The sequence below is a fragment of the Musca autumnalis genome, unplaced genomic scaffold, assembly GCF_047663935.1.
Source record: "Musca autumnalis isolate F117 unplaced genomic scaffold, ASM4766393v1 scaffold_4, whole genome shotgun sequence".
Classification (NCBI taxonomy): domain Eukaryota; kingdom Metazoa; phylum Arthropoda; class Insecta; order Diptera; family Muscidae; genus Musca; species Musca autumnalis.
This window is the reverse complement of record NW_027411977.1, coordinates 219,296,291-219,324,026: the sequence shown is the minus strand read 5'-3', so window position 1 is coordinate 219,324,026 and position 27,736 is coordinate 219,296,291. Positions and strand designations below refer to the sequence as shown.

The 27,736-nt window shown below is 26.7% G+C and overlaps 1 protein-coding gene across 2 annotated transcripts in view; it reads right to left on the bottom strand.

The window, feature by feature from the left end:
- The window catches only part of rdgC (retinal degeneration C), a 100,775-nt gene that overhangs the window by 36,868 nt on the left and 36,171 nt on the right, over window positions 1-27,736 (bottom strand). For both annotated transcript variants that reach the window (XM_073987517.1, XM_073987516.1), the window contains exons 6-8: window positions 23,084-23,287; window positions 22,863-23,012; window positions 15,526-15,597 (exon numbers count right to left, since the gene is read on the bottom strand). In XM_073987517.1, the coding sequence (XP_073843618.1) occupies window positions 15,526-15,597; window positions 22,863-23,012; window positions 23,084-23,287 (426 nt within the window). The remainder of the gene's footprint in view (window positions 1-15,525; window positions 15,598-22,862; window positions 23,013-23,083; window positions 23,288-27,736) is intronic.

The window sequence follows — 27,736 nt, the reverse complement described above, 5'->3', positions numbered from 1 at the left end:
GTTCGCTCAGAAAAATTGTTTAAATAATCCACGTTTTCTTAACTGATGTTCGCTCAGAAAAATTGTTTAAAAAATCCATGTTTTCTTAACTGATGTTCGCTCAGAAAAATTGTTTAAAAAATCCACGTTTTCTTAACTGATGTTCTCTCAGAAAAATTGTTTAAAAAATCCACGTTTTCTTGGCTAATGTTCTTTGAGAAAAATTGTTTAAAAAATCCACGTTTTCTTGGCCGATGTTCTTTGAGAAAAATTGTTTAAAAAATCCACGTTTTCTTGGCCGATGTTCTTTGAGAAAAATTGTTTAAAAAATCCACGTTTTCTTGGCTGATGTTCTTTGAGAAAAATTGTTTAAAAAATCCACGTTTTCTTGGCTAATGTTCTTTGAGAAAAATTGTTTAAAAAATCCACGTTTTCTTGGCTGATGTTCTTTGAGAAAAATTGTTTAAAAAATCCACGTTTTCTTGGCTGATGTTCTTTGAGAAAAATTGTTTAAAAAATCCACGTTTTCTTGGCTGATGTTCTTTGAGAAAAATTGTTTAAAAAATCCACGTTTTCTTGGCTGATGTTCTTTGAGAAAAATTGTTTAAAAAATCCACGTTTTCTTGGCTGATGTTCTTTGAGAAAAATTGTTTAAAAAATCCACGTTTTCTTGGCTGATGTTCTTTGAGAAAAATTGTTTAAAAAATCCACGTTTTCTTGGCTGATGTTCTTTGAGAAAAATTGTTTAAAAAATCCACGTTTTCTTGGCTGATGTTCTTTGAGAAAAATTGTTTAAAAAATCCACGTTTTCTTGGCTGATGTTCTTTGAGAAAAATTGTTTAAAAAATCCACGTTTTCTTGGCTGATGTTCTTTGAGAAAAATTGTTTAAAAAATCCACGTTTTCTTGGCTGATGTTCTTTGAGAAAAATTGTTTAAAAAATCCACGTTTTCTTGGCTGATGTTCTTTGAGAAAAATTGTTTAAAAAATCCACGTTTTCTTGGCTGATGTTCTTTGAGAAAAATTGTTTAAAAAATCCACGTTTTCTTGGCTGATGTTCTTTGAGAAAAATTGTTTAAAAAATCCACGTTTTCTTGGCTGATGTTCTTTGAGAAAAATTGTTTAAAAAATCCACGTTTTCTTGGCTGATGTTCTTTGAGAAAAATTGTTTAAAAAATCCACGTTTTCTTGGCTGATGTTCTTTGAGAAAAATTGTTTAAAAAATCCACGTTTTCTTGGCTGATGTTCTTTGAGAAAAATTGTTTAAAAAATCCACGTTTTCTTGGCTGATGTTCTTTGAGAAAAATTGTTTAAAAAATCCACGTTTTCTTGGCTGATGTTCTTTGAGAAAAATTGTTTAAAAAATCCACGTTTTCTTGGCTGATGTTCTTTGAGAAAAATTGTTTAAAAAATCCACGTTTTCTTGGCTGATGTTCTTTGAGAAAAATTGTTTAAAAAATCCACGTTTTCTTGGCTAATGTTCTTTGAGAAAAATTGTTTAAAAAATCCACGTTTTCTTGGCTGATGTTCTTTGAGAAAAATTGTTTAAAAAATCCACGTTTTCTTGGCTGATGTTCTTTGAGAAAAATTGTTTAAAAAATCCACGTTTTCTTGGCTGATGTTCTTTGAGAAAAATTGTTTAAAAAATCCACGTTTTCTTGGCTGATGTTCTTTGAGAAAAATTGTTTAAAAAATCCACGTTTTCTTGGCTGATGTTCTTTGAGAAAAATTGTTTAAAAAATCCACGTTTTCTTGGCTGATGTTCTTTGAGAAAAATTGTTTAAAAAATCCACGTTTTCTTGGCTGATGTTCTTTGAGAAAAATTGTTTAAAAAATCCACGTTTTCTTGGCTGATGTTCTTTGAGAAAAATTGTTTAAAAAATCCACGTTTTCTTGGCTGATGTTCTTTGAGAAAAATTGTTTAAAAAATCCACGTTTTCTTGGCTGATGTTCTTTGAGAAAAATTGTTTAAAAAATCCACGTTTTCTTGGCTGATGTCCTCTCAGAAAATTGTTTAAAAAATCCACGTTTTCTTGGCTGATGTCCTCTCAGAAAATTGTTTAAAAAATCCACGTTTTCTTGGCTGATGTCCTCTCAGAAAATTGTTTAAAAAATCCACTTTTTCTTGGCTGATGTCCTCTAAGAAAATTGTTTAAAAAATCCACTTTTTCTTGGCTGATGTCCTCTAAGAAAATTGTTTAAAAAATCCACTTTTTCTTGGCTGATGTCCTCTAAGAAAATTGTTTAAAAAATCCACGTTTTCTTGGCTGATGTTCCCTTAGAAAAATTGTTTAAAAAAACCACGTTTTCTTGGCTGATGTCCTCTCAGAAAATTGTTTAAAAAATCCACTTTTTCTTGGCTGATGTCCTCTAAGAAAATTGTTTAAAAAATCCACTTTTTCTTGGCTGATGTCCTCTAAGAAAATTGTTTAAAAAATCCACGTTTTCTTGGCTGATGTTCCCTTAGAAAAATTGTTTAAAAAAACCACGTTTTCTTGGCTGATGTTCTTTGAGAAAAATTGTTTAAAAAATCCACGTTTTCTTGGCTGATGTTCTTTGAGAAAAATTGTTTAAAAAATCCACGTTTTCTTGGCTGATGTTCCCTTAGAAAAATTGTTTAAAAAATCCACGTTTTCTTGGCTGATGTTCTTTGAGAAAAATTGTTTAAAAAATCCACGTTTTCTTGGCTGATGTTCTTTGAGAAAAATTGTTTAAAAAATCCACGTTTTCTTGGCTGATGTTCTTTGAGAAAAATTGTTTAAAAAATCCACGTTTTCTTGGCTGATGTTCTTTGAGAAAAATTGTTTAAAAAATCCACGTTTTCTTGGCTGATGTTCTTTGAGAAAAATTGTTTAAAAAATCCACGTTTTCTTGGCTGATGTTCTTTGAGAAAAATTGTTTAAAAAATCCACGTTTTCTTGGCTGATGTTCTTTGAGAAAAATTGTTTAAAAAATCCACGTTTTCTTGGCTGATGTTCTTTGAGAAAAATTGTTTAAAAAATCCACGTTTTCTTGGCTGATGTTCTTTTAGAAAAATTGTTTTAAAAATCCACGTTTTCTTGGCTGATGTTCTTTGAGAAAAATTGTTTAAAAAATCCACGTTTTCTTGGCTGATGTTCTTTGAGAAAAATTGTTTAAAAAATCCACGTTTTCTTGGCTAATGTTCTTTGAGAAAAATTGTTTAAAAAATCCACGTTTTCTTGGCCGATGTTCTTTGAGAAAAATTGTTTAAAAAATCCACGTTTTCTTGGCTAATGTTCTTTGAGAAAAATTGTTTAAAAAATCCACGTTTTCTTGGCCGATGTTCTTTGAGAAAAATTGTTTAAAAAATCCACGTTTTCTTGGCTGATGTTCTTTGAGAAAAATTGTTTAAAAAATCCACGTTTTCTTGGCTAATGTTCTTTGAGAAAAATTGTTTAAAAAATCCACGTTTTCTTGGCTGATGTTCTTTGAGAAAAATTGTTTAAAAAATCCACGTTTTCTTGGCTGATGTTCTTTGAGAAAAATTGTTTAAAAAATCCACGTTTTCTTGGCTGATGTTCTTTGAGAAAAATTGTTTAAAAAATCCACGTTTTCTTGGCTGATGTTCTTTGAGAAAAATTGTTTAAAAAATCCACGTTTTCTTGGCTGATGTTCTTTGAGAAAAATTGTTTAAAAAATCCACGTTTTCTTGGCTAATGTTCTTTGAGAAAAATTGTTTAAAAAATCCACGTTTTCTTGGCTGATGTTCTTTGAGAAAAATTGTTTAAAAAATCCACGTTTTCTTGGCTGATGTTCTTTGAGAAAAATTGTTTAAAAAATCCACGTTTTCTTGGCTGATGTTCTTTGAGAAAAATTGTTTAAAAAATCCACGTTTTCTTGGCTGATGTTCTTTGAGAAAAATTGTTTAAAAAATCCACGTTTTCTTGGCTGATGTTCTTTGAGAAAAATTGTTTAAAAAATCCACGTTTTCTTGGCTGATGTTCTTTGAGAAAAATTGTTTAAAAAATCCACGTTTTCTTGGCTGATGTTCTTTGAGAAAAATTGTTTTAAAAATCCACGTTTTCTTGGCTGATGTTCTTTGAGAAAAATTGTTTAAAAAATCCACGTTTTCTTGGCTGATGTTCTTTGAGAAAAATTGTTTAAAAAATCCACGTTTTCTTGGCTAATGTTCTTTGAGAAAAATTGTTTAAAAAATCCACGTTTTCTTGGCCGATGTTCTTTGAGAAAAATTGTTTAAAAAATCCACGTTTTCTTGGCTGATGTTCTTTGAGAAAAATTGTTTAAAAAATCCACGTTTTCTTGGCTGATGTTCTTTGAGAAAAATTGTTTAAAAAATCCACGTTTTCTTGGCTGATGTTCTTTGAGAAAAATTGTTTAAAAAATCCACGTTTTCTTGGCTGATGTTCTTTGAGAAAAATTGTTTAAAAAATCCACGTTTTCTTGGCTGATGTTCTTTGAGAAAAATTGTTTAAAAAATCCACGTTTTCTTGGCTGATGTTCTTTGAGAAAAATTGTTAAAAAAATCCACGTTTTCTTGGCTGATGTTCTTTGAGAAAAATTGTTTAAAAAATCCACGTTTTCTTGGCTGATGTTCTTTGAGAAAAATTGTTTAAAAAATCCACGTTTTCTTGGCTGATGTTCTTTGAGAAAAATTGTTTAAAAAATCCACGTTTTCTTGGCTGATGTTCTTTGAGAAAAATTGTTTAAAAAATCCACGTTTTCTTGGCTGATGTTCTTTGAGAAAAATTGTTTAAAAAATCCACGTTTTCTTGGCTGATGTTCTTTGAGAAAAATTGTTTAAAAAATCCACGTTTTCTTGGCTGATGTTCTTTGAGAAAAATTGTTTAAAAAATCCACGTTTTCTTGGCTGATGTTCTTTGAGAAAAATTGTTTAAAAAATCCACGTTTTCTTGGCTGATGTTCTTTGAGAAAAATTGTTTAAAAAATCCACGTTTTCTTGGCTGATGTTCTTTGAGAAAAATTGTTTAAAAAATCCACGTTTTCTTGGCTGATGTTCTTTGAGAAAAATTGTTTAAAAAATCCACGTTTTCTTGGCTGATGTTCTTTGAGAAAAATTGTTTAAAAAATCCACGTTTTCTTGGCTGATGTTCTTTGAGAAAAATTGTTTAAAAAATCCACGTTTTCTTGGCTGATGTTCTTTGAGAAAAATTGTTTAAAAAATCCACGTTTTCTTGGCTGATGTTCTTTGAGAAAAATTGTTTAAAAAATCCACGTTTTCTTGGCTGATGTTCTTTGAGAAAAATTGTTTAAAAAATCCACGTTTTCTTGGCTGATGTTCTTTGAGAAAAATTGTTTAAAAAATCCACGTTTTCTTGGCTGATGTTCTTTGAGAAAAATTGTTTAAAAAATCCACGTTTTCTTGGCTGATGTTCTTTGAGAAAAATTGTTTAAAAAATCCACGTTTTCTTGGCTGATGTTCTTTGAGAAAAATTGTTTAAAAAATCCACGTTTTCTTGGCTGATGTTCTTTGAGAAAAATTGTTTAAAAAATCCACGTTTTCTTGGCTAATGTTCTTTGAGAAAAATTGTTTAAAAAATCCACGTTTTCTTGGCTAATGTTCTTTGAGAAAAATTGTTTAAAAAATCCACGTTTTCTTGGCTGATGTTCTTTGAGAAAAATTGTTTAAAAAATCCACGTTTTCTTGGCTGATGTTCTTTGAGAAAAATTGTTTAAAAAATCCACGTTTTCTTGGCTGATGTTCTTTGAGAAAAATTGTTTAAAAAATCCACGTTTTCTTGGCTGATGTTCTTTGAGAAAAATTGTTTAAAAAATCCACGTTTTCTTGGCTGATGTTCTTTGAGAAAAATTGTTTAAAAAATCCACGTTTTCTTGGCTGATGTTCTTTGAGAAAAATTGTTTAAAAAATCCACGTTTTCTTGGCTGATGTTCTTTGAGAAAAATTGTTTAAAAAATCCACGTTTTCTTGGCTGATGTTCTTTGAGAAAAATTGTTTAAAAAATCCACGTTTTCTTGGCTGATGTTCTTTGAGAAAAATTGTTTAAAAAATCCACGTTTTCTTGGCTGATGTTCTTTGAGAAAAATTGTTTAAAAAATCCACGTTTTCTTGGCTGATGTTCTTTGAGAAAAATTGTTTAAAAAATCCACGTTTTCTTGGCTGATGTTCTTTGAGAAAAATTGTTTAAAAAATCCACGTTTTCTTGGCTGATGTTCTTTGAGAAAAATTGTTTAAAAAATCCACGTTTTCTTGGCTGATGTTCTTTGAGAAAAATTGTTTAAAAAATCCACGTTTTCTTGGCTGATGTTCTTTGAGAAAAATTGTTTAAAAAATCCACGTTTTCTTGGCTGATGTTCTTTGAGAAAAATTGTTTAAAAAATCCACGTTTTCTTGGCTGATGTTCTTTGAGAAAAATTGTTTAAAAAATCCACGTTTTCTTGGCTGATGTTCTTTGAGAAAAATTGTTTAAAAAATCCACGTTTTCTTGGCTGATGTTCTTTGAGAAAAATTGTTTAAAAAATCCACGTTTTCTTGGCTGATGTTCTTTGAGAAAAATTGTTTAAAAAATCCACGTTTTCTTGGCTGATGTTCTTTGAGAAAAATTGTTTAAAAAATCCACGTTTTCTTGGCTGATGTTCTTTGAGAAAAATTGTTTAAAAAATCCACGTTTTCTTGGCTGATGTTCTTTGAGAAAAATTGTTTAAAAAATCCACGTTTTCTTGGCTGATGTTCTTTGAGAAAAATTGTTTAAAAAATCCACGTTTTCTTGGCTGATGTTCTTTGAGAAAAATTGTTTAAAAAATCCACGTTTTCTTGGCTGATGTTCTTTGAGAAAAATTGTTTAAAAAATCCACGTTTTCTTGGCTGCTGTTCTTTGAGAAAAATTGTTTAAAAAATCCACGTTTTCTTGGCTGATGTTCTTTGAGAAAAATTGTTTAAAAAATCCACGTTTTCATGGCTGATGTTCTTTGAGACAAATTGTTTAAAAAATCCACGTTTTCTTGGCTGATGTTCTTTGAGAAAAATTGTTTAAAAAATCCACGTTTTCTTGGCTGATGTTCTTTGAGAAAAATTGTTTAAAAAATCCACGTTTTCTTGGCTGATGTTCTTTGAGAAAAATTGTTTAAAAAATCCACGTTTTCTTGGCTGATGTTCTTTGAGAAAAATTGTTTAAAAAATCCACGTTTTCTTGGCTGATGTTCTTTGAGAAAAATTGTTTAAAAAATCCACGTTTTCTTGGCTGCTGTTCTTTGAGAAAAATTGTTTAAAAAATCCACGTTTTCTTGGCTGATGTTCTTTGAGAAAAATTGTTTAAAAAATCCACGTTTTCATGGCTGATGTTCTTTGAGACAAATTGTTTAAAAAATCCACGTTTTCTTGGCTGATGTTCTTTGAGAAAAATTGTTTAAAAAATCCACGTTTTCTTGGCTGATGTTCTTTGAGAAAAATTGTTTAAAAAATCCACGTTTTCTTGGCTGATGTTCTTTGAGAAAAATTGTTTAAAAAATCCACGTTTTCTTGGCTGATGTTCTTTGAGACAAATTGTTTAAAAAATCCACGTTTTCTTGGCTGATGTTCTTTGAGAAAAATTGTTTAAAAAATCCACGTTTTCTTGGCTGATGTTCTTTGAGAAAAATTGTTTAAAAAATCCACGTTTTCATGGCTGATGTTCTTTGAGACAAATTGTTTAAAAAATCCACGTTTTCTTGGCTGATGTTCTTTGAGAAAAATTGTTTAAAAAATCCACGTTTTCTTGGCTGATGTTCTTTGAGAAAAATTGTTTAAAAAATCCACGTTTTCTTGGCTGATGTTCTTTGAGAAAAATTGTTTAAAAAATCCACGTTTTCTTGGCTGATGTTCTTTGAGACAAATTGTTTAAAAAATCCACGTTTTCTTGGCTGATGTTCTTTGAGAAAAATTGTTTAAAAAATCCACGTTTTCTTGGCTGATGTTCTTTGAGAAAAATTTTTAAAAAATCCACGTTTTCTTGGCTGATGTTCTTTGAGAAAAATTGTTTAAAAAATCCACGTTTTCTTGGCTGATGTTCTTTGAGAAAAATTGTTTAAAAAATCCACGTTTTCTTGGCTGATGTTCTTTGAGACAAATTGTTTAAAAAATCCACGTTTTCTTGACTGATGTTCTTTGAGAAAAATTGTTTAAAAAATCCACGTTTTCTTGGCTGATGTTCTTTGAGAAAAATTGTTTAAAAAATCCACGTTTTCTTGGCTGATGTTCTTTGAGAAAAATTGTTTAAAAAATCCACGTTTTCTTGGCTGATGTTCTTTGAGAAAAATTGTTTAAAAAATCCACGTTTTCTTGGCTGATGTTCTTTGAGAAAAATTGTTTAAAAAATCCACGTTTTCTTGGCTGATGTTCTTTGAGAAAAATTGTTTAAAAAATCCACGTTTTCTTGGCTGATGTTCTTTGAGAAAAATTGGTTAAAAAATCCACGTTTTCTTGGCTGATGTTCTTTGAGAAAAATTGTTTAAAAAATCCACGTTTTCTTGGCTGATGTTCTTTGAGAAAAATTGTTTAAAAAATCCACGTTTTCTTGGCTGATGTTCTTTGAGAAAAATTGTTTAAAAAATCCACGTTTTCTTGGCTGATGTTCTTTGACAAAAATTGTTTAAAAAATCCACGTTTTCTTGGCTGATGTTCTTTGAGAAAAATTGGTTAAAAAATCCACGTTTTCTTGGCTGATGTTCTTTGAGAAAAATTGGTTAAAAAATCCACGTTTTCTTGGCTGATGTTCTTTGAGAAAAATTGTTTAAAAAATCCACGTTTTCTTGGCTGCTGTTCTTTGAGAAAAATTGTTTAAAAAATCCACGTTTTCTTGGCTGATGTTCTTTGAGAAAAATTGTTTAAAAAATCCACGTTTTCTTGGCTGATGTTCTTTGAGAAAAATTGTTTAAAAAATCCACGTTTTCTTGGCTGATGTTCTTTAAGAAAAATTGTTTAAAAAATCCACGTTTTCTTGGCTGATGTTCTTTGAGAAAAATTGTTTAAAAAATCCACGTTTTCTTGGCTGATGTTCTTTGAGAAAAATTGTTTAAAAAATCCACGTTTTCTTGGCTGATGTTCTTTGAGACAAATTGTTTAAAAAATCCACGTTTTCATGGCTGATGTTCTTTGAGACAAATTGTTTAAAAAATCCACGTTTTCTTGGCTGATGTTCTTTGAGAAAAATTGTTTAAAAAATCCACGTTTTCTTGGCTGATGTTCTTTGAGACAAATTGTTTAAAAATCCACGTTTTCTTGGCTGATGTTCTTTGAGAAAAATTGTTTAAAAAATCCACGTTTTCTTGGCTGATGTTCTTTGAGAAAAATTGTTTAAAAAATCCACGTTTTCTTGGCTGATGTTCTTTGAGAAAAATTGTTTAAAAAATCCACGTTTTCTTGGCTGATGTTCTTTGAGAAAAATTGTTTAAAAAATCCACGTTTTCTTGGCTGATGTTCTTTGAGAAAAATTGTTTAAAAAATCCACGTTTTCTTGGCTGATGTTCTTTGAGAAAAATTGTTTAAAAAATCCACGTTTTCTTGGCTGATGTTCTTTGAGAAAAATTGTTTAAAAAATCCACGTTTTCTTGGCTGATGTTCTTTGAGAAAAATTGTTTAAAAAATCCACGTTTTCTTGGCTGATGTTCTTTGAGAAAAATTGTTTAAAAAATCCACGTTTTCTTGGCTGATGTTCTTTGAGAAAAATTGTTTAAAAAATCCACGTTTTCTTGGCTGATGTTCTTTGAGAAAAATTGTTTTAAAAATCCACGTTTTCTTGGCTGATGTTCTTTGAGAAAAATTGTTTAAAAAATCGACGTTTTCTTGGCTGATGTTCTTTGAGAAAAATTGTTTAAAAAATCCACGTTTTCTTGGCTAATGTTCTTTGAGAAAAATTGTTTAAAAAATCCACGTTTTCTTGGCCGATGTTCTTTGAGAAAAATTGTTTAAAAAATCCACGTTTTCTTGGCTAATGTTCTTTGAGAAAAATTGTTTAAAAAATCCACGTTTTCTTGGCTAATGTTCTTTGAGAAAAATTGTTTAAAAAATCCACGTTTTCTTGGCCGATGTTCTTTGAGAAAAATTGTTTAAAAAATCCACGTTTTCTTGGCTAATGTTCTTTGAGAAAAATTGTTTAAAAAATCCACGTTTTCTTGGCTAATGTTCTTTGAGAAAAATTGTTTAAAAAATCCACGTTTTCTTGGCTGATGTTCTTTGAGAAAAATTGTTTAAAAAATCCACGTTTTCTTGGCTGATGTTCTTTGAGAAAAATTGTTTAAAAAATCCACGTTTTTTGGCTGATGTTCTTTGAGAAAAATTGTTTAAAAAATCCACGTTTTCTTGGCTGATGTTCTTTGAGAAAAATTGTTTAAAAAATCCACGTTTTCTTGGCTGATGTTCTTTGAGAAAAATTGTTTAAAAAATCCACGTTTTCTTGGCTGATGTTCTTTGAGAAAAATTGTTTAAAAAATCCACGTTTTCTTGGCTGATGTTCTTTGAGAAAAATTGTTTAAAAAATCCACGTTTTCTTGGCTGATGTTCTTTGAGAAAAATTGTTTAAAAAATCCACGTTTTCTTGGCTGATGTTCTTTGAGAAAAATTGTTTAAAAAATCCACGTTTTCTTGGCTGATGTTCTTTGAGAAAAATTGTTTAAAAAATCCACGTTTTCTTGGCTGATGTTCTTTGAGAAAAATTGTTTAAAAAATCCACGTTTTCTTGGCTGATGTTCTTTGAGAAACATTGTTTAAAAAATCCACGTTTTCTTGGCTGATGTTCTTTGAGAAAAATTGTTTAAAAAATCCACGTTTTCTTGGCTGATGTTCTTTGAGAAAAATTGTTTAAAAAATCCACGTTTTCTTGGCTGATGTTCTTTGAGAAAAATTGTTTAAAAAATCCACGTTTTCTTGGCTGATGTTCTTTGAGAAAAATTGTTTAAAAAATCCACGTTTTCTTGGCTGATGTTCTTTGAGAAAAATTGTTTAAAAAATCCACGTTTTCTTGGCTGATGTTCTTTGAGAAAAATTGTTTAAAAAATCCACGTTTTCTTGGCTGATGTTCTTTGAGAAAAATTGTTTAAAAAATCCACGTTTTCTTGGCTGATGTTCTTTGAGAAAAATTGTTTAAAAAATCCACGTTTTCTTGGCTGATGTTCTTTGAGAAAAATTGTTTAAAAAATCCACGTTTTCTTGGCTGATGTTCTTTGAGAAAAATTGTTTAAAAAATCCACGTTTTCTTGGCTGATGTTCTTTGAGAAAAATTGTTTAAAAAATCCACGTTTTCTTGGCTGATGTTCTTTGAGAAAAATTGTTTAAAAAATCCACGTTTTCTTGGCTGATGTTCTTTGAGAAAAATTGTTTAAAAAATCCACGTTTTCTTGGCTGATGTTCTTTGAGAAAAATTGTTTAAAAAATCCACGTTTTCTTGGCTGATGTTCTTTGAGAAAAATTGTTTAAAAAATCCACGTTTTCTTGGCTGATGTTCTTTGAGAAAAATTGTTTAAAAAATCCACGTTTTCTTGGCTGATGTTCTTTGAGAAAAATTGTTTAAAAAATCCACGTTTTCTTGGCTGATGTTCTTTGAGAAAAATTGTTTAAAAAATCCACGTTTTCTTGGCTGATGTTCTTTGAGAAAAATTGTTTAAAAAATCCACGTTTTCTTGGCTGATGTTCTTTGAGAAAAATTGTTTAAAAAATCCACGTTTTCTTGGCTGATGTTCTTTGAGAAAAATTGTTTAAAAAATCCACGTTTTCTTGGCTGATGTTCTTTGAGAAAAATTGTTTAAAAAATCCACGTTTTCTTGGCTGATGTTCTTTGAGAAAAATTGTTTAAAAAATCCACGTTTTCTTGGCTGATGTTCTTTGAGAAAAATTGTTTAAAAAATCCACGTTTTCTTGGCTGATGTTCTTTGAGAAAAATTGTTTAAAAAATCCACGTTTTCTTGGCTGATGTTCTTTGAGAAAAATTGTTTAAAAAATCCACGTTTTCTTGGCTGATGTTCTTTGAGAAAAATTGTTTAAAAAATCCACGTTTTCTTGGCTGCTGTTCTTTGAGAAAAATTGTTTAAAAAATCCACGTTTTCTTGGCTGATGTTCTTGAGAAAAATTGTTTAAAAAATCCACGTTTTCTTGGCTGATGTTCTTTGACAAAAATTGTTTAAAAAATCCACGTTTTCTTGGCTGATGTTCTTTGAGAAAAATTGTTTAAAAAATCCACGTTTTCTTCGCTGATGTTCTTTGAGAAAAATTGTTTAAAAAATCCACGTTTTCTTCGCTGATGTTCTTTGAGAAAAATTGTTTAAAAAATCCACGTTTTCTTGGCTGATGTTCTTTGAGAAAAATTGTTTAAAAAATCCACGTTTTCTTGGCTGATGTTCTTTGAGAAAAATTGTTTAAAAAATCCACGTTTTCTTGGCTGATGTTCTTTGAGAAAAATTGTTTAAAAAATCCACGTTTTCTTGGCTGATGTTCTTTGAGAAAAATTGTTTAAAAAATCCACGTTTTCTTGGCTGATGTTCTTTGAGAAAAATTGTTTAAAAAATCCACGTTTTCTTGGCTGATGTTCTTTGAGAAAAATTGTTTAAAAAATCCACGTTTTCTTGGCTGATGTTCTTTGAGAAAAATTGTTTAAAAAATCCACGTTTTCTTGGCTGATGTTCTTTGAGAAAAATTGTTTAAAAAATCCACGTTTTCTTGGCTGATGTTCTTTGAGAAAAATTGTTTAAAAAATCCACGTTTTCTTGGCTGATGTTCTTTGAGAAAAATTGTTTAAAAAATCCACGTTTTCTTGGCTGATGTTCTTTGAGAAAAATTGTTTAAAAAATCCACGTTTTCTTGGCTGATGTTCTTTGAGAAAAATTGTTTAAAAAATCCACGTTTTCTTGGCTGATGTTCTTTGAGAAAAATTGTTTAAAAAATCCACGTTTTCTTGGCTGATGTTCTTTGAGAAAAATTGTTTAAAAAATCCACGTTTTCTTGGCTGATGTTCTTTGAGAAAAATTGTTTAAAAAATCCACGTTTTCTTGGCTGATGTTCTTTGAGAAAAATTGTTTAAAAAATCCACGTTTTCTTGGCTGATGTTCTTTGAGAAAAATTGTTTAAAAAATCCACGTTTTCTTGGCTGATGTTCTTTGAGAAAAATTGTTAAAAAAATCCACGTTTTCTTGGCTGATGTTCTTTGAGAAAAATTGTTTAAAAAATCCACGTTTTCTTGGCTGCTGTTCTTTGAGAAAAGTTGTTTAAAAAATCCACGTTTTCTTGGCTGATGTTCTTTGAGAAAAATTGTTTAAAAAATCCACGTTTTCTTGGCTGATGTTCTTTGAGAAAAATTGTTTAAAAAATCCACGTTTTCTTGGCTGATGTTCTTTGACAAAAATTGTTTAAAAAATCCACGTTTTCTTGGCTGATGTTCTTTGAGAAAAATTGTTTAAAAAATCCACGTTTTCTTCGCTGATGTTCTTTGAGAAAAATTGTTTAAAAAATCCACGTTTTCTTCGCTGATGTTCTTTGAGAAAAATTGTTTAAAAAATCCACGTTTTCTTGGCTGATGTTCTTTGAGAAAAATTGTTTAAAAAATCCACGTTTTCTTGGCTGATGTTCTTTGAGAAAAATTGTTTAAAAAATCCACGTTTTCTTGGCTGATGTTCTTTGAGAAAAATTGTTTAAAAAATCCACGTTTTCTTGGCTGATGTTCTTTGAGAAAAATTGTTTAAAAAATCCACGTTTTCTTGGCTGATGTTCTTTGAGAAAAATTGTTTAAAAAATCCACGTTTTCTTGGCTGATGTTCTTTGAGAAAAATTGTTTAAAAAATCCACGTTTTCTTGGCTGATGTTCTTTGAGAAAAATTGTTTAAAAAATCCACGTTTTCTTGGCTGATGTTCTTTGAGAAAAATTGTTTAAAAAATCCACGTTTTCTTGGCTGATGTTCTTTGAGAAAAATTGTTTAAAAAATCCACGTTTTCTTGGCTGATGTTCTTTGAGAAAAATTGTTTAAAAAATCCACGTTTTCTTGGCTGATGTTCTTTGAGAAAAATTGTTTAAAAAATCCACGTTTTCTTGGCTGATGTTCTTTGAGAAAAATTGTTTAAAAAATCCACGTTTTCTTGGCTGATGTTCTTTGAGAAAAATTGTTTAAAAAATCCACGTTTTCTTGGCTGATGTTCTTTGAGAAAAATTGTTTAAAAAATCCACGTTTTCTTGGCTGATGTTCTTTGAGAAAAATTGTTTAAAAAATCCACGTTTTCTTGGCTGATGTTCTTTGAGAAAAATTGTTTAAAAAATCCACGTTTTCTTGGCTGATGTTCTTTGAGAAAAATTGTTTAAAAAATCCACGTTTTCTTGGCTGATGTTCTTTGAGAAAAATTGTTTAAAAAATCCACGTTTTCTTGGCTGATGTTCTTTGAGAAAAATTGTTTAAAAAATCCACGTTTTCTTGGCTGATGTTCTTTGAGAAAAATTGTTTAAAAAATCCACGTTTTCTTGGCTGCTGTTCTTTGAGAAAAGTTGTTTAAAAAATCCACGTTTTCTTGGCTGATGTTCTTTGAGAAAAATTGTTTAAAAAATCCACGTTTTCTTGGCTGATGTTCTTTGACAAAAATTGTTTAAAAAATCCACGTTTTCTTCGCTGATGTTCTTTGAGAAAAATTGTTTAAAAAATCCACGTTTTCTTGGCTGATGTTCTTTGAGAAAAATTGGTTAAAAAATCCACGTTTTCTTGGCTGATGTTCTTTGAGAAAAATTGTTAAAAAAATCCACGTTTTCTTGGCTGATGTTCTTTGAGAAAAATTGGTTAAAAAATCCACGTTTTCTTGGCTGATGTTCTTTGAGAAAAATTGGTTAAAAAATCCACGTTTTCTTGGCTGATGTTCTTTGAGAAAAATTGGTTAAAAAATCCACGTTTTCTTGGCTGATGTTCTTTGAGAAAAATTGTTTAAAAAATCCACGTTTTCTTGGCTGCTGTTCTTTGAGAAAAATTGTTTAAAAAATCCACGTTTTCTTGGCTGATGTTCTTTGAGAAAAATTGTTTAAAAAATCCACGTTTTCTTGGCTGATGTTCTTTGACAAAAATTGTTTAAAAAATCCACGTTTTCTTGGCTGATGTTCTTTGAGAAAAATTGTTTAAAAAATCCACGTTTTCTTCGCTGATGTTCTTTGAGAAAAATTGTTTAAAAAATCCACGTTTTCTTCGCTGATGTTCTTTGAGAAAAATTGTTTAAAAAATCCACGTTTTCTTGGCTGATGTTCTTTGAGAAAAATTGTTTAAAAAATCCACGTTTTCTTTATTGATGGTTTCTCTAAAAAGTCCTTAAAAATCCACATTTTCAACATCTCCAAGGCACTCCCAAGCGTATACGTTGTGACAACAGTAATACGCTCTTATGAATGTTATAATAAAACCCTCTTAATTTTACACAATTTACTTAAATTCTTAAAATTTCAAAAGCTTTTAAAATTTATTACCCTTTAAAATTTCTACAATTTCGCTTAACAACAAACACTTTTAACTTGTGTTTCAAGTTGTTGTTGTAATTAAGATTATTTTCTATAAATAATAGAAAAAGCAACAACAATAGAAGCAAAAGAAAATAGCGACTCACCTGTTTCCACTCAACTTTATCGATGCCTTCACCACCTGTCTGTTCAACTGGAGGTCGTAAAATTGAAACGTACTGCAGCACGAAAAATGCCAAGAGGACATGGCAGCAGGAACCATCAGTTGTAGTAGATAATCAGCCATAGCCAAAAGACCACAATCCACATCCATGGTTGGTTAGATGGTCGGTATTGGTTAAAGCCAATTTCAAAACGGAAACGTTCATAAATAATAAATGGAATAAAACGAAAAAAGAAGAAAGAAAAAAAATTATTGAAATACAACAGGAAACATGAAAAACGTGATGGCAACCAACTACAGGGAATGGGTCGCCACTAGAGGAAATTTGTGTTGGTGGTGGTGGCATTTAGCAATTGTGCTGTGTTTTAGTTTGTGACTTCTATAGATGAAATGCTTATGAAAATGTTATTAGTTTTAATGTACTCCGGATAAATGTTGTCTTTCGGTTTAATGAAGTGAAATTTGCCAACAAATTTTGTGTGGCAGGAGGAGGGGAGGAGGACACATAGTGGGAAAATCAACACATTTATTTCTTTGAGCTCAGTGTATTGACACGTTTTCCACTGCTGCATTCATGCCATCAAAGTGACACTAAATTTATCCTGGGAATAAGCAAAAGCAAAACTAAAGAATCTTAAAATGCTGTTCAATTTCCACTTGATTATGCAAATGAGACAGAGAAGTGAGTTATTGAAGAGCTTTAAAGACTAAGTAGTATGATTTTGTTGTAGAAAATTTAAGATCAATTCAATTCCAAGGACAAACAAACTGCAAAACCTAGAAATGTTTTTCTAGGTCTTCGTCAAATTGTCCGATTGCGTATAACTGACGACAGGTGTTATACGCGCCCATGGCCAGTCAGCAATATTTCCTTCTTCCTTTAAAAATTCTGAAGAATAGTCTACTTCTTTAAAAACCCCACGTTTCGTATGCTGATAGTAGGTGAAAAATATTTTTTTTTAAATCCACGTCGATAAAAATATTTTTTTATTTAAAAAAAACAGGTCGATAAAAATATGTTTAAAAAAAAAAACACGTCGATAAAAATATTTTTTTAAAAAATCCACGTCGATAAAAATATTTTTTAAAAAATCCACGTCAATAAAAATATTTTTGAAAAAAATCCACGTCGATAAAAATATTTTTGAAAAAAATCCACGTCGATAAAAATATTTTTGAAAAAATCCCCGTCTATAAAAATATTTTTTTTTTAAAATCCACGTCTAAAAAAAAAGCTTTTAAACAATCCAATTCGATAAAAAGTATTTTTTTAAAAAATCCACGTCGATAAAAAATAGTTTTTAAAAAATCCATTTCCAGTTTTAAACCCATCTCGATAAAAAAAATATTTGTTTTTAAAAAATTTCACGTCGATAAAAACATTTTTTTAACCCACTCTTTGTAAAAATCCCATCGTTAAAAATATTTTTTTAGAAAATCCAAGTCGATAAAAATATTTTTTTAAAAAAATCGACGTCGATACAAATTTTTTTTAAAAAAATCCACGTCAATAAAAACATTTAAAAAAAAATCCACGTCGATAGAAACATTTAAAAAAATCCACGTGTATAAAAACATTAAAAAAAATCCACGTCGATAAAAATATTTTTTTTAAAAAATCCACGTCGATAAAAATTTTTTTTTTAAAAAAATCCACGTCGATAAAAAATAATTTTTAAACAATCCAGTTCGATAAAAAACATTTTTTTAAAAAATCCACGCCGATAAAAAACAGTTTTTAAAAAATCCATTTCCATAATTTTTTTTTTAACCCATTTCGATAAAAAAATATTTTTTTAAAAAAATCCACGTCGATAAAAATATTTTTGTAAAAAACATACGTCGATAAAAATATTTTTTTAAAAAAAACCTACGTCGATAAAAATATTTTTTTAAAAAAATCCACGTCGATAAAAATATTTTTTTAAAAAAAACCTACGTTGATAAAAATATTTTTTTAAAAAAATCCACGTCGATAAAAATATTTTTAAAAAAAAAATCCACGTTGATAAAAATATTTTTTTAAAAAAATCCAAGTCAATACAAATATTCTTTAAAAAAATCCACGTCGATAAAAATATTTTTTAAAAAAATCCACGTCGATAAAAATATTTTTTAAAGAAAAACCACGTTGATAAAAATATTTTTTTAAAAAAATCCACGTCGATAAAAATATTTTGTTAAAAAATCCACGTCGATAAAAATATTTTTTTTTAAAAATCCACGTCGATAAAAATATTTTTTTTTAAATCTACGTCGATAAAAATATTTTTTTAAAAAAATCCACGTCGATAAAAATATTTTTTTAAAAAACTCCACGTCGATAAAAATATTTTTGTAAAAAAATCCACGTCGATAAAAATAATTTGTTAAAAAAATCCAGGTCGATAAAAATAATTTTTTTAAAAAAATTCACGTCGATAAAAATATTTTTTTAAAAAAATCCACGACGATAAAAATATTTTTTAAAAAAATCCACGTCGATAAAAATATTTTTTTAAAAAAATCCACGTCGATAAAAATATTTTTTTTTTAAAAATCCACGGCCATAAAAATATTTTTTTAAAAAAATCCACGACGATAAAAATATTTTTTTAAAAAATCTACGTCGATAAAAATATATTTAAAAAAAATCCACTTCGATAAAAATATTTTTTTAAAAAAATCCACGTCGATAAAAATATTTTTTTTTTTAAAAAAATCCACGTCGATAAAAATATTTTTTTTTTTAAATCCACGTCGATAAACATATTTTTATATCTACGTCGATAATAATATTTTTAAGAAAAATTCACGACGATAAAAATATTTTTTTTAAAAAATCCACGTCGATAAAAATATTTTTTTTTTAAAAATCAACGTCGATAAAAAATAGTTTTTAAACAATCCAATTCTATAAAAAATATTTTTTTAAAAATCCACCTCGATAAAATATAGTTTTTAAAAAATCCATTTCAATAATTTTTTTTTAAATCCATTTCGATGAAAAAATATTTTTTTTAAAAAATTTCACGTCGATAAAAACATTTTCATAAAATTTTGTTGACCTTTGATCAGTATCTTCTTCTTCTATTCGTTTGGCTTGAGGTCATAATCCAAGTCGATAAACATATTTTTTTAAAAAAAGCCACGTCGTTAAAAATATTTTTTTAAAAAAAGCCACGTCGATAAAAATATTTTTTTAAAAAAATCCACGTCGATAAAAATATTTTTGTAAAAAACATACGTCGATAAAAATATTTTTTTAAAAAAAACCTACGTCGATAAAAATATTTTTTTAAAAAAATCCACGTCGATAAAAATATTTTTTTAAAAAAAACCTACGTTGATAAAAATATTTTTTTAAAAAAAATCCACGTCGATAAAAATATTTTTAAAAAAAAATCCACGTTGATAAAAATATTTTTTTAAAAAAATCCAAGTCAATACAAATATTCTTTAAAAAAATCCACGTCGATAAAAATATTTTTTAAAAAAATCCACGTCGATAAAAATATTTTTTAAAGAAAAACCACGTTGATAAAAATATTTTTTTAAAAAAATCCACGTCGATAAAAATATTTTGTTAAAAAATCCACGTCGATAAAAATATTTTTTTTTAAAAATCCACGTCGATAAAAATATTTTTTTTTAAATCTACCTCGATAAAAATATTTTTTTAAAAAAATCCACGTCGATAAAAATATTTTTTTAAAAAACTCCACGTCGATAAAAATATTTTTGTAAAAAAATCCACGTCGATAAAAATAATTTGTTAAAAAAATCCAGGTCGATAAAAATAATTTTTTTAAAAAAATTCACGTCGATAAAAATATTTTTTTAAAAAAATCCACGACGATAAAAATATTTTTTAAAAAAATCCACGTCGATAAAAATATTTTTTTAAAAAAATCCACGTCGATAAAAATATTTTTTTTTAAAAAATCCACGGCCATAAAAATATTTTTTTAAAAAAATCCACGACGATAAAAATATTTTTTTAAAAAATCTACGTCGATAAAAATATATTTAAAAAAATCCACTTCGATTAAAATATTTTTTTAAAAAAATCCACGTCGATAAAAATATTTTTTTTTTTTTAAAAAATCCACGTCGATAAAAATATTTTTTTTTTAAATCCACGTCGATAAACATATTTTTATATCTACGTCGATAATAATATTTTTAAGAAAAATTCACGACGATAAAAATATTTTTTTTAAAAAATCCACGTCGATAAAAATATTTTTTTTTTTTTAAAATCAACGTCGATAAAAAATGGTTTTTAAACAATCCAATTCTATAAAAAATATTTTTTTAAAAATCCACCTCGATAAAATATAGTTTTTAAAAAATCCATTTCAATAATTTTTTTTTTAAATCCATTTCGATGAAAACATATTTTTTTTAAAAAATTTCACGTCGATAAAAACATTTTCATAAAATTTTGTTGACCTTTGATCAGTATCTTCTTCTTCTATTCGTTTGGCTTGAGGTCATAATCCAAGTCGATAAACATATTTTTTTAAAAAAAGCCACGTCGTTAAAAATATTTTTTTAAAAAAAGCCACGTCGATAATAATATTTTTTTAAAAAAATCCACGTCGATAAAAATATTTTTTTAAAAAAATCCACGTCGATAAAAATATTTTTTTAAAAAAATCCACGTCGATAAAAATATTTTTTTAAAAAAATCCACGTCGATAAAAAATATTTTTTAAAAAAATCCACGTCGATAAAAATATTTTTTTTTAAAAATCCACGTCCATAAAAATATTTGTTTAAAAAATCTACGTCGATAAAAGTAATTTTAAAAAAATCCACGACGATAAAAATATTTTTTTAAAAAAATGCACGTAGATAAATATTAGGTTTTAAACAATCCAATGCGATAAAAAATATTTTTTAAAAAATCCACCTCGATAAAAAATAGTTTTTAAAAAATCCGTTTCAATATTTTTTTTTTTTAAATCCATTTCGATAAAAAAAATATATTTTAAATAAATTTCACGTCGATAAAAACATTTTTTTAACCCACTCTTTGTAAAAATCCACGTCGTTAAAAATATTTTTTTAAAAAACCAAGATAAAAAAATATTTTTTTTAAATCCACGTCGATAAAAATAGTATAGATTTTAAAAAATCCATTTCGATAAAAAAATATTTTTTTTAAAAAATCCACGTCGACAAAAATATTTTTTACAAAATCCACGTTGATAAAAAATTGTTTTTAAAAATCCATTTCGATAAATGGTATTTTTTAAAAAATTCCCGTCTTTAAAAAATATTTTTTAAAAAATCGATTTCGATAAAAAATATTTTTAGAAATCCATTTCGATAAAAAATATTTTTAGATAAAAAATATTTTTTTTAAAAAATCCACTTCGATAAAAATATTTTGAAAAAAATCCTAGTCGGTAAAAATATATATTTTTAAACCCACGACCATAAAATCATTTTTTAAAAAATGTACGTCTCTAAAAACATTTTTAAAAAATCCGCTTCGTTAAAAATATTTTTTAAAAAATCTACGTTGATAAAATATTGTTTTTAAAAATCCACGTCTATAAGATTATTCTTTTTTTTTAAATCCACGTCGAAAAAAATACTTTTTTAAAAATCCAAGACGATAAAAATATTTTTCAAAAAATCCAAGTCGATAAGGAATAATTTTTTTTAATCCACGTCGAAAAAGAATATTTTTTTAAAAATCCACGTCGATAAAGAATATTTTTTCTTAAAAAAATTCACGTCGATGAAGAATATTTTTTTTTAAATGCACGTCCATAAAAATATTTTTTTTTAAATCCACGTCGACAAAAGATATTTTTTTAAAAATCCACGTCCATAAAAATATTTTTTTTTTTTTTTTTGTAAAATCCAGGTCGATAAAAATATTTTTTTTTTAAAAAATCAATGTCGAGAGAAATATTTTTTTCTTCAAAAAATCAACGTCGAGAGAAATATTTTTTTAAAAATCCACTTCGATATGTTTTATTTCAAGTCTATAAAAATATTTTTTTAAAAAATCCACTTCGATAAAAATATTTTTTTAAACAATCCACTTCGATAAAAATATTTTTTTAAAAAATCTACTTCGATAAAAATATTCGTTTTTTTAATCCACGTCGATAAAAAAATATTTTTTAAAAAATCAACGTCGATAAAAATATGTTTTAAAATAATTTTTAATAATAATATAATAATAATAATATTTTTTAAATCGATATTTTTTTAATCAAGGTCGAGAGAAATGTTTCTTAAAAAATCCACGTCGATATTTTGTTAATTCAAGTCTATAAAAATATTTCGTAAAAAATTCACTTCGACAAAAATATTTTTTTTAATCCGCTCCGATAAAAATATTTTTTTTTTGTTAATCCTCATCGACTAAAGATATTTTTAAAAAATCCACGTCGATTAAAACAATATCACCACGATGACAAAAAATTAAAAAAATCGATGTCCATTACAAATATTTAAAAAAAATTAAAAAATGTACGTCGATGATAAATATTAAAAAAAACAGGGGCTGGATTCTTGTTTTACGAAAATTTTAAATGAAAAATATTTCCTTTATAATTTTTTTCATTTGACAGTTTTCTCCTTTATAAAAGTTTTCATTTCACATTTTCATAGAAACAGAATTGAGCCCCAGCTCAATGAAGAAAAAAATTAAAATCTACTTCTAAGACAGCAACAGTTATACGCTCCCCTCTCCTACTAAATTTCTCTCATTGCTTCCAAAAATTGTTTTATAATTTGAAAAACATTTTCCTTTCCACCTCAAATAGCTTTAATTCAAGCTACCTAGCGCAGAACTAGACACACGTATAATAGATAATGTCACAACTCTACCGAATAATGAATGCTTATTTATGCAGACCATTGAATGCTAACAAATTTTGTGCCCCCACCACCATTACTTTCCTTCTAGAGATACATGACCTCTACTGTCAGTAACAATAACACTGAACCCCCCTTTCTTTGCCTTTAATAAAAAGTTACTTGACTTTCCCACAGGAGTCTTTGTCACAGAAGCTTAGTGAGAAGAACATTAACATACAAAGACAAGTGTGAAAAAGACGAAGAAAAACAAGCAACTGCAGCAAAAACCAGGGGGACAAAAAAATCCATTCACTGCAGAAAAATAAATGATAAGAATTCCCTAAGCATTCTCCATCCTCCATACCCCTCACCAACAAAACCATGAACAAAAAAAACTAAATGAATTAAGTAGAAAATGTCATTGAACCAACCAGACCATCAGGGATTTCCAACATCACTAATAACCGTTGTACAGTAGTTTGCTGACACGGCCAAAATGCACACAAAACTTACCTTTCCTCTATCTAGACTTTTAATTAAATCCAAATTGGTTGTATCGGATATCCCACCGTGCACCACCAATACCCGATTGTTTATTACGGTACCCAAGGGCAACCAACGATATACTTCATCTATAAGTTTTAGCAGTTTGGTTGAGTTACGCTGCAAGAAAGAAAATAACACAATTTCACATAGAAGTGATGATGACAACCAAAAGGAGACATGTTAATTACCCGATATTTAGCTTGAACTTCTCGTATGAAACCATAGCGTGCATTCATCACAGAATCTTCATGATTGCCACGATTTAGAAAAACACCATTTGGAAAAGCTAAGAAGCAGGCCAGCAGTAGCAGGAATACTTCCAGCCCCTTTTTGCCACGATCCACAAAATCACCATTGAAGACATAGGGATTTTCCGATGAGGGTAGGCCATTCTGTAAATGAAAGGAAGAAAACATAAATAGTAAGAGATTTGAAATTAACAAAATGAGATAATCTTTTATTTTGAACACTACGACGTCTACGTCCTGACAACACTAATACGTCATTGGTACCATGAGTGAAGAATTAATTGTTGGTCAAAATAAAAAAAAAATATATCCACGCTGTTTAAAATGTATTTGTAATAAAATCTACGTTCGTCAACTTTATATCAAAAATTATTAAAAAAAAAAAACAAATTGGTGAAAAATATTTTTAAAAAATCCGGGTTTTTGAAAAATATTTTAAATAAATAAAATAATTTTTTAAAATATTAAAATAAAAAGTTGGTTGAAAATTATTTAAAAAAAATCCGAAGTTTAAAAAGTCTTTTTTTAAAAAAACCACGATGGCTAAAAATTCTTTTTTAAAAAATCCACGTTGGAGAAAAATAATTTTTAAAAAAGTCACGTTGCTGAAACATTATTTTTTTACGTAGTTGAAAATGATTTTTTTTTAAAAAAATCGAGTTAAGAAATTATATTTCAAAAAAAATTCACGTGTTTGACAAAAATATATTTTAAAAAATACACGTTGTTGAAAAATTATTTTTTAAAAAATTCACGTTGTTGACAAATTATTTTTTAAAAAATTGACGTTGTTGAACATTTTTTTAATCCACATTGTTGAAAAATGATTTTTTAAAATCCACAAGAATTGTTTTTAAAGTAATCTACGTTGTTGATTTTTTTTTTTAATTAATTTACGTTGTTGATTTTTTTTAATTAATTTACGTTGTTGAAATTTTATTTTAAAAAATCCACGTTGTTGTAAAATTATTTTTTTAAAAATGCACATTTGTTAAAAAAATAATGTTTTAAAAAATACACGTTTGTGTGATGAAAAATTAATTTTAAAAAATCCAAGCTTTGAAAAATTATTTTTAAAAAGTCCACGTTGTTGAAAAATTATTTTTTAAAAAATGCACGTTTGTTGTAGAATTATTTTTTCAAAGAATCCACGTTGTTGAAAAAATATTTTCTAAAAAATGCACGTTTGTTGAAAAATTATTTTTAAAAAAATCCACGTTGTTGAAAAATTTTTTTTAAATCCACTTTGTTTAACAATATTTAAAAAAATCCAAGTTGTTGAAAAATTATTTTTTTAAATCCACGTTGTTGAAAAATTATTTTTTTAAATCCACGTTGTTGAAAAATTATTTTTTAAAAAATCCACGTTGTTGAAAAATTATTTTTTAAAAAATCCACGTTGTTGAAAAATTATTTTTTAAAAAATCCACGTTGTTGAAAAGTTATATGTTTTAAAAAATCCACGGTATTAAAACATTATTTTAAAAAAAATCCACGTTCTTGAAAATTATTTTTCGAAAAATCCACGTAGTTGGAAAATTATTTTTCGAAAAATCCACGTAGTTGGAAAATTATTTTTCGAAAAATCCACGTAGTTGGAATATTATTTTTTTAAAAAATCCACGTTGTTGAAAAATTATTTTTAAAAAATCCACGTTGTTGAAAAATTATATGTTTTAAAAAATCCACGGTATTAAAAAATTATTTAAAAAAAAATATTTTTCGAAAAATCCACGTAGTTGGAAAATTATTTTTCGAAAAATCCACGTAGTTGGAATATTATTTTTTAAAAAAATCCACGTTGTTGAAAAATTATATGTTTTAAAAAATCCACGGTATTAAAAAATTATTTAAAAAAAATCCACGTAATTGGAAATTATTTTTCGAGAAATCCACGTAGTTGGAAAATTATTTTTCGAAAAATCCACGTAGTTGGAATATTATTTTTTTAAAAAATCCACGTTTGTTGAAATATTATTTATTAAAAAATCCACGTTTGTTGAAATATTATTTTTTAACAAATCCACGTTTGTTGAAATATTATTTTTTAAAAAATCCACTTTTGTTGAAAATTAATTTTTTTAAAAAATCCACGTTTATTGAAAATTAATTTTTTAAAAAATCCACGTTTATTGAAATATTATTTTTTAAAAAATCCACGTTTGTTGAAATATTATTTTTTAAAAAATCCACTTTTGTTGAAAATTAATTTTTTAAAAAATCCACGTTTATTGAAATATTATTTTTTAAAAAATCCACGTTTGTTGAAATATTATTTTTTAAAAAACCCACCTTTGTTGGAATATTATTTTTTAAAAAATCCACGTTTGTTGAAATATTATTTTTTAAAAAATCCACGTTTGTTGAAATATTATTTTTTAAAAAATCCACGTTTGTTGAAATGTGATTTTTTAAAAAATTCCCGTTTGTTGAAATATTATTTTTTAAAAAATCCACGTTTGTTGAAATATTATTTTTTAAAAAATCCACGTTTGTTGAAATGTTATTTTTTAAAAAATTCCCGTTTGTTGAAATATTATTTTTTAAAAAATTCCCGTTTGTTGAAATATTATTTTTTAAAAAATCCACGTTTGTCGAAATATTATTTTTTAAAAAATCCACGTTTTTTGGAATATTATTTTTTAAAAAATTCACGTTTGTTGGAATATATTTTTTAAAAAATCCACGTTTGTTGAAATATTATTTTTTAAAAAATCCACGTTTGTTGAAATATTATTTTTTAAAAAATCCACGTTTGTTGATTCACGTTTGTTGAAATATTATTTTTTAAAAAATCCACGTTTGTTGATTCACGTTTGTTGAAATATTATTTTTTAAAAAATCCTCGTTTGTTGAAATGTTATTTTTTAAAAAATCCACGTTTGTTGAAATATTATTTTTTAAAAAATCCACGTTTGTTGAAATATTATTTTTTAAAAAATCCACGTTTGTTGAAATATTATTTTTTAAAAAATCTACGCTTGTTGAAATATTATTTTTTAAAAAATCCACGCTTGTTGAAATATTATTTTTTAAAAAATCCACGTTTGTTGAAATATTATTTTTTAAAAAATCCACGTTTGTTGAAATATTATTTTTTAAAAAATCCACGTTTGTTGGAATATTATTTTTTAAAAAATCCACGTTTGTTGAAATATTATTTTTTAAAAAATCCACGTTTGTTGAAAAATAATTTTTTAAAAAATCCACGTTTGTTGAAATATTATTTTTAAAAAAATCCACGTTTGTTGAAATATTATTTTTTAAAAAATCCACGTTTGTTGAAATATTATTTTTTAAAAAATCCACGTTTGTTGAAATATTATTTTTTTAAAAATTCACGTTTGTTGAAATATTATTTTTTAAAAAATGCACGTTTGTTGAAATATTATTTTTTAAAAAATGCACGTTTGTTGAAATATTATTTTTTAAAAAATCCACGTTTGTTGAAATATTATTTTTTAAAAAATGCACGTTTGTTGAAATATTATTTTTTAAAAAATGCACGTTTGTTGAAATATTATTTTTTAAAAAATGCACGTTTGTTGAAATATTATTTTTTAAAAAATGCACGTTTGTTGAAATATTATTTTTTAAAAAATCCACGTTTGTTGAAATATTATTTTTTAAAAAATGCACGTTTGTTGAAATATTATTTTTTAAAAAATGCACGTTTGTTGAAATATTATTTTTTAAAAAATGCACGTTTGTTGAAATATTATTTTTTAAAAAATGCACGTTTGTTGAAATATTATTTTTTAAAAAATGCACGTTTGTTGAAATATTATTTTTTAAAAAATGCACGTTTGTTGAAATATTATTTTTTAAAAAATGCACGTTTGTTGAAATATTATTTTTTAAAAAATGCACGTTTGTTGAAATATTATTTTTTAAAAAATGCACGTTTGTTGAAATATTATTTTTTAAAAAATCCACGTTTGTTGAAATATTATTTTTTAAAAAATGCACGTTTGTTGAAATATTATTTTTTAAAAAATGCACGTTTGTTGAAATATTATTTTTTAAAAAATGCACGTTTGTTGAAATATTATTTTTTAAAAAATGCACGTTTGTTGAAATATTATTTTTTAAAAAATGCACGTTTGTTGAAATATTATTTTTTAAAAAATGCACGTTTGTTGAAATATTATTTTTTAAAAAATGCACGTTTGTTGAAATATTATTTTTTAAAAAATGCACGTTTGTTGAAATATTATTTTTTAAAAAATGCACGTTTGTTGAAATATTATTTTTTAAAAAATCCACGTTTGTTGAAATATTATTTTTTAAAAAATGCACGTTTGTTGAAATATTATTTTTTAAAAAATGCACGTTTGTTGAAATATTATTTTTTAAAAAATGCACGTTTGTTGAAATATTATTTTTTAAAAAATGCACGTTTGTTGAAATATTATTTTTTAAAAAATGCACGTTTGTTGAAATATTATTTTTTAAAAAATGCACGTTTGTTGAAATATTATTTTTTAAAAAATGCACGTTTGTTGAAATATTATTTTTTAAAAAATCCACGTTTGTTGAAATTTTATTTTTTAAAAAATGCACGTTTGTTGAAATATTATTTTTTAAAAAATC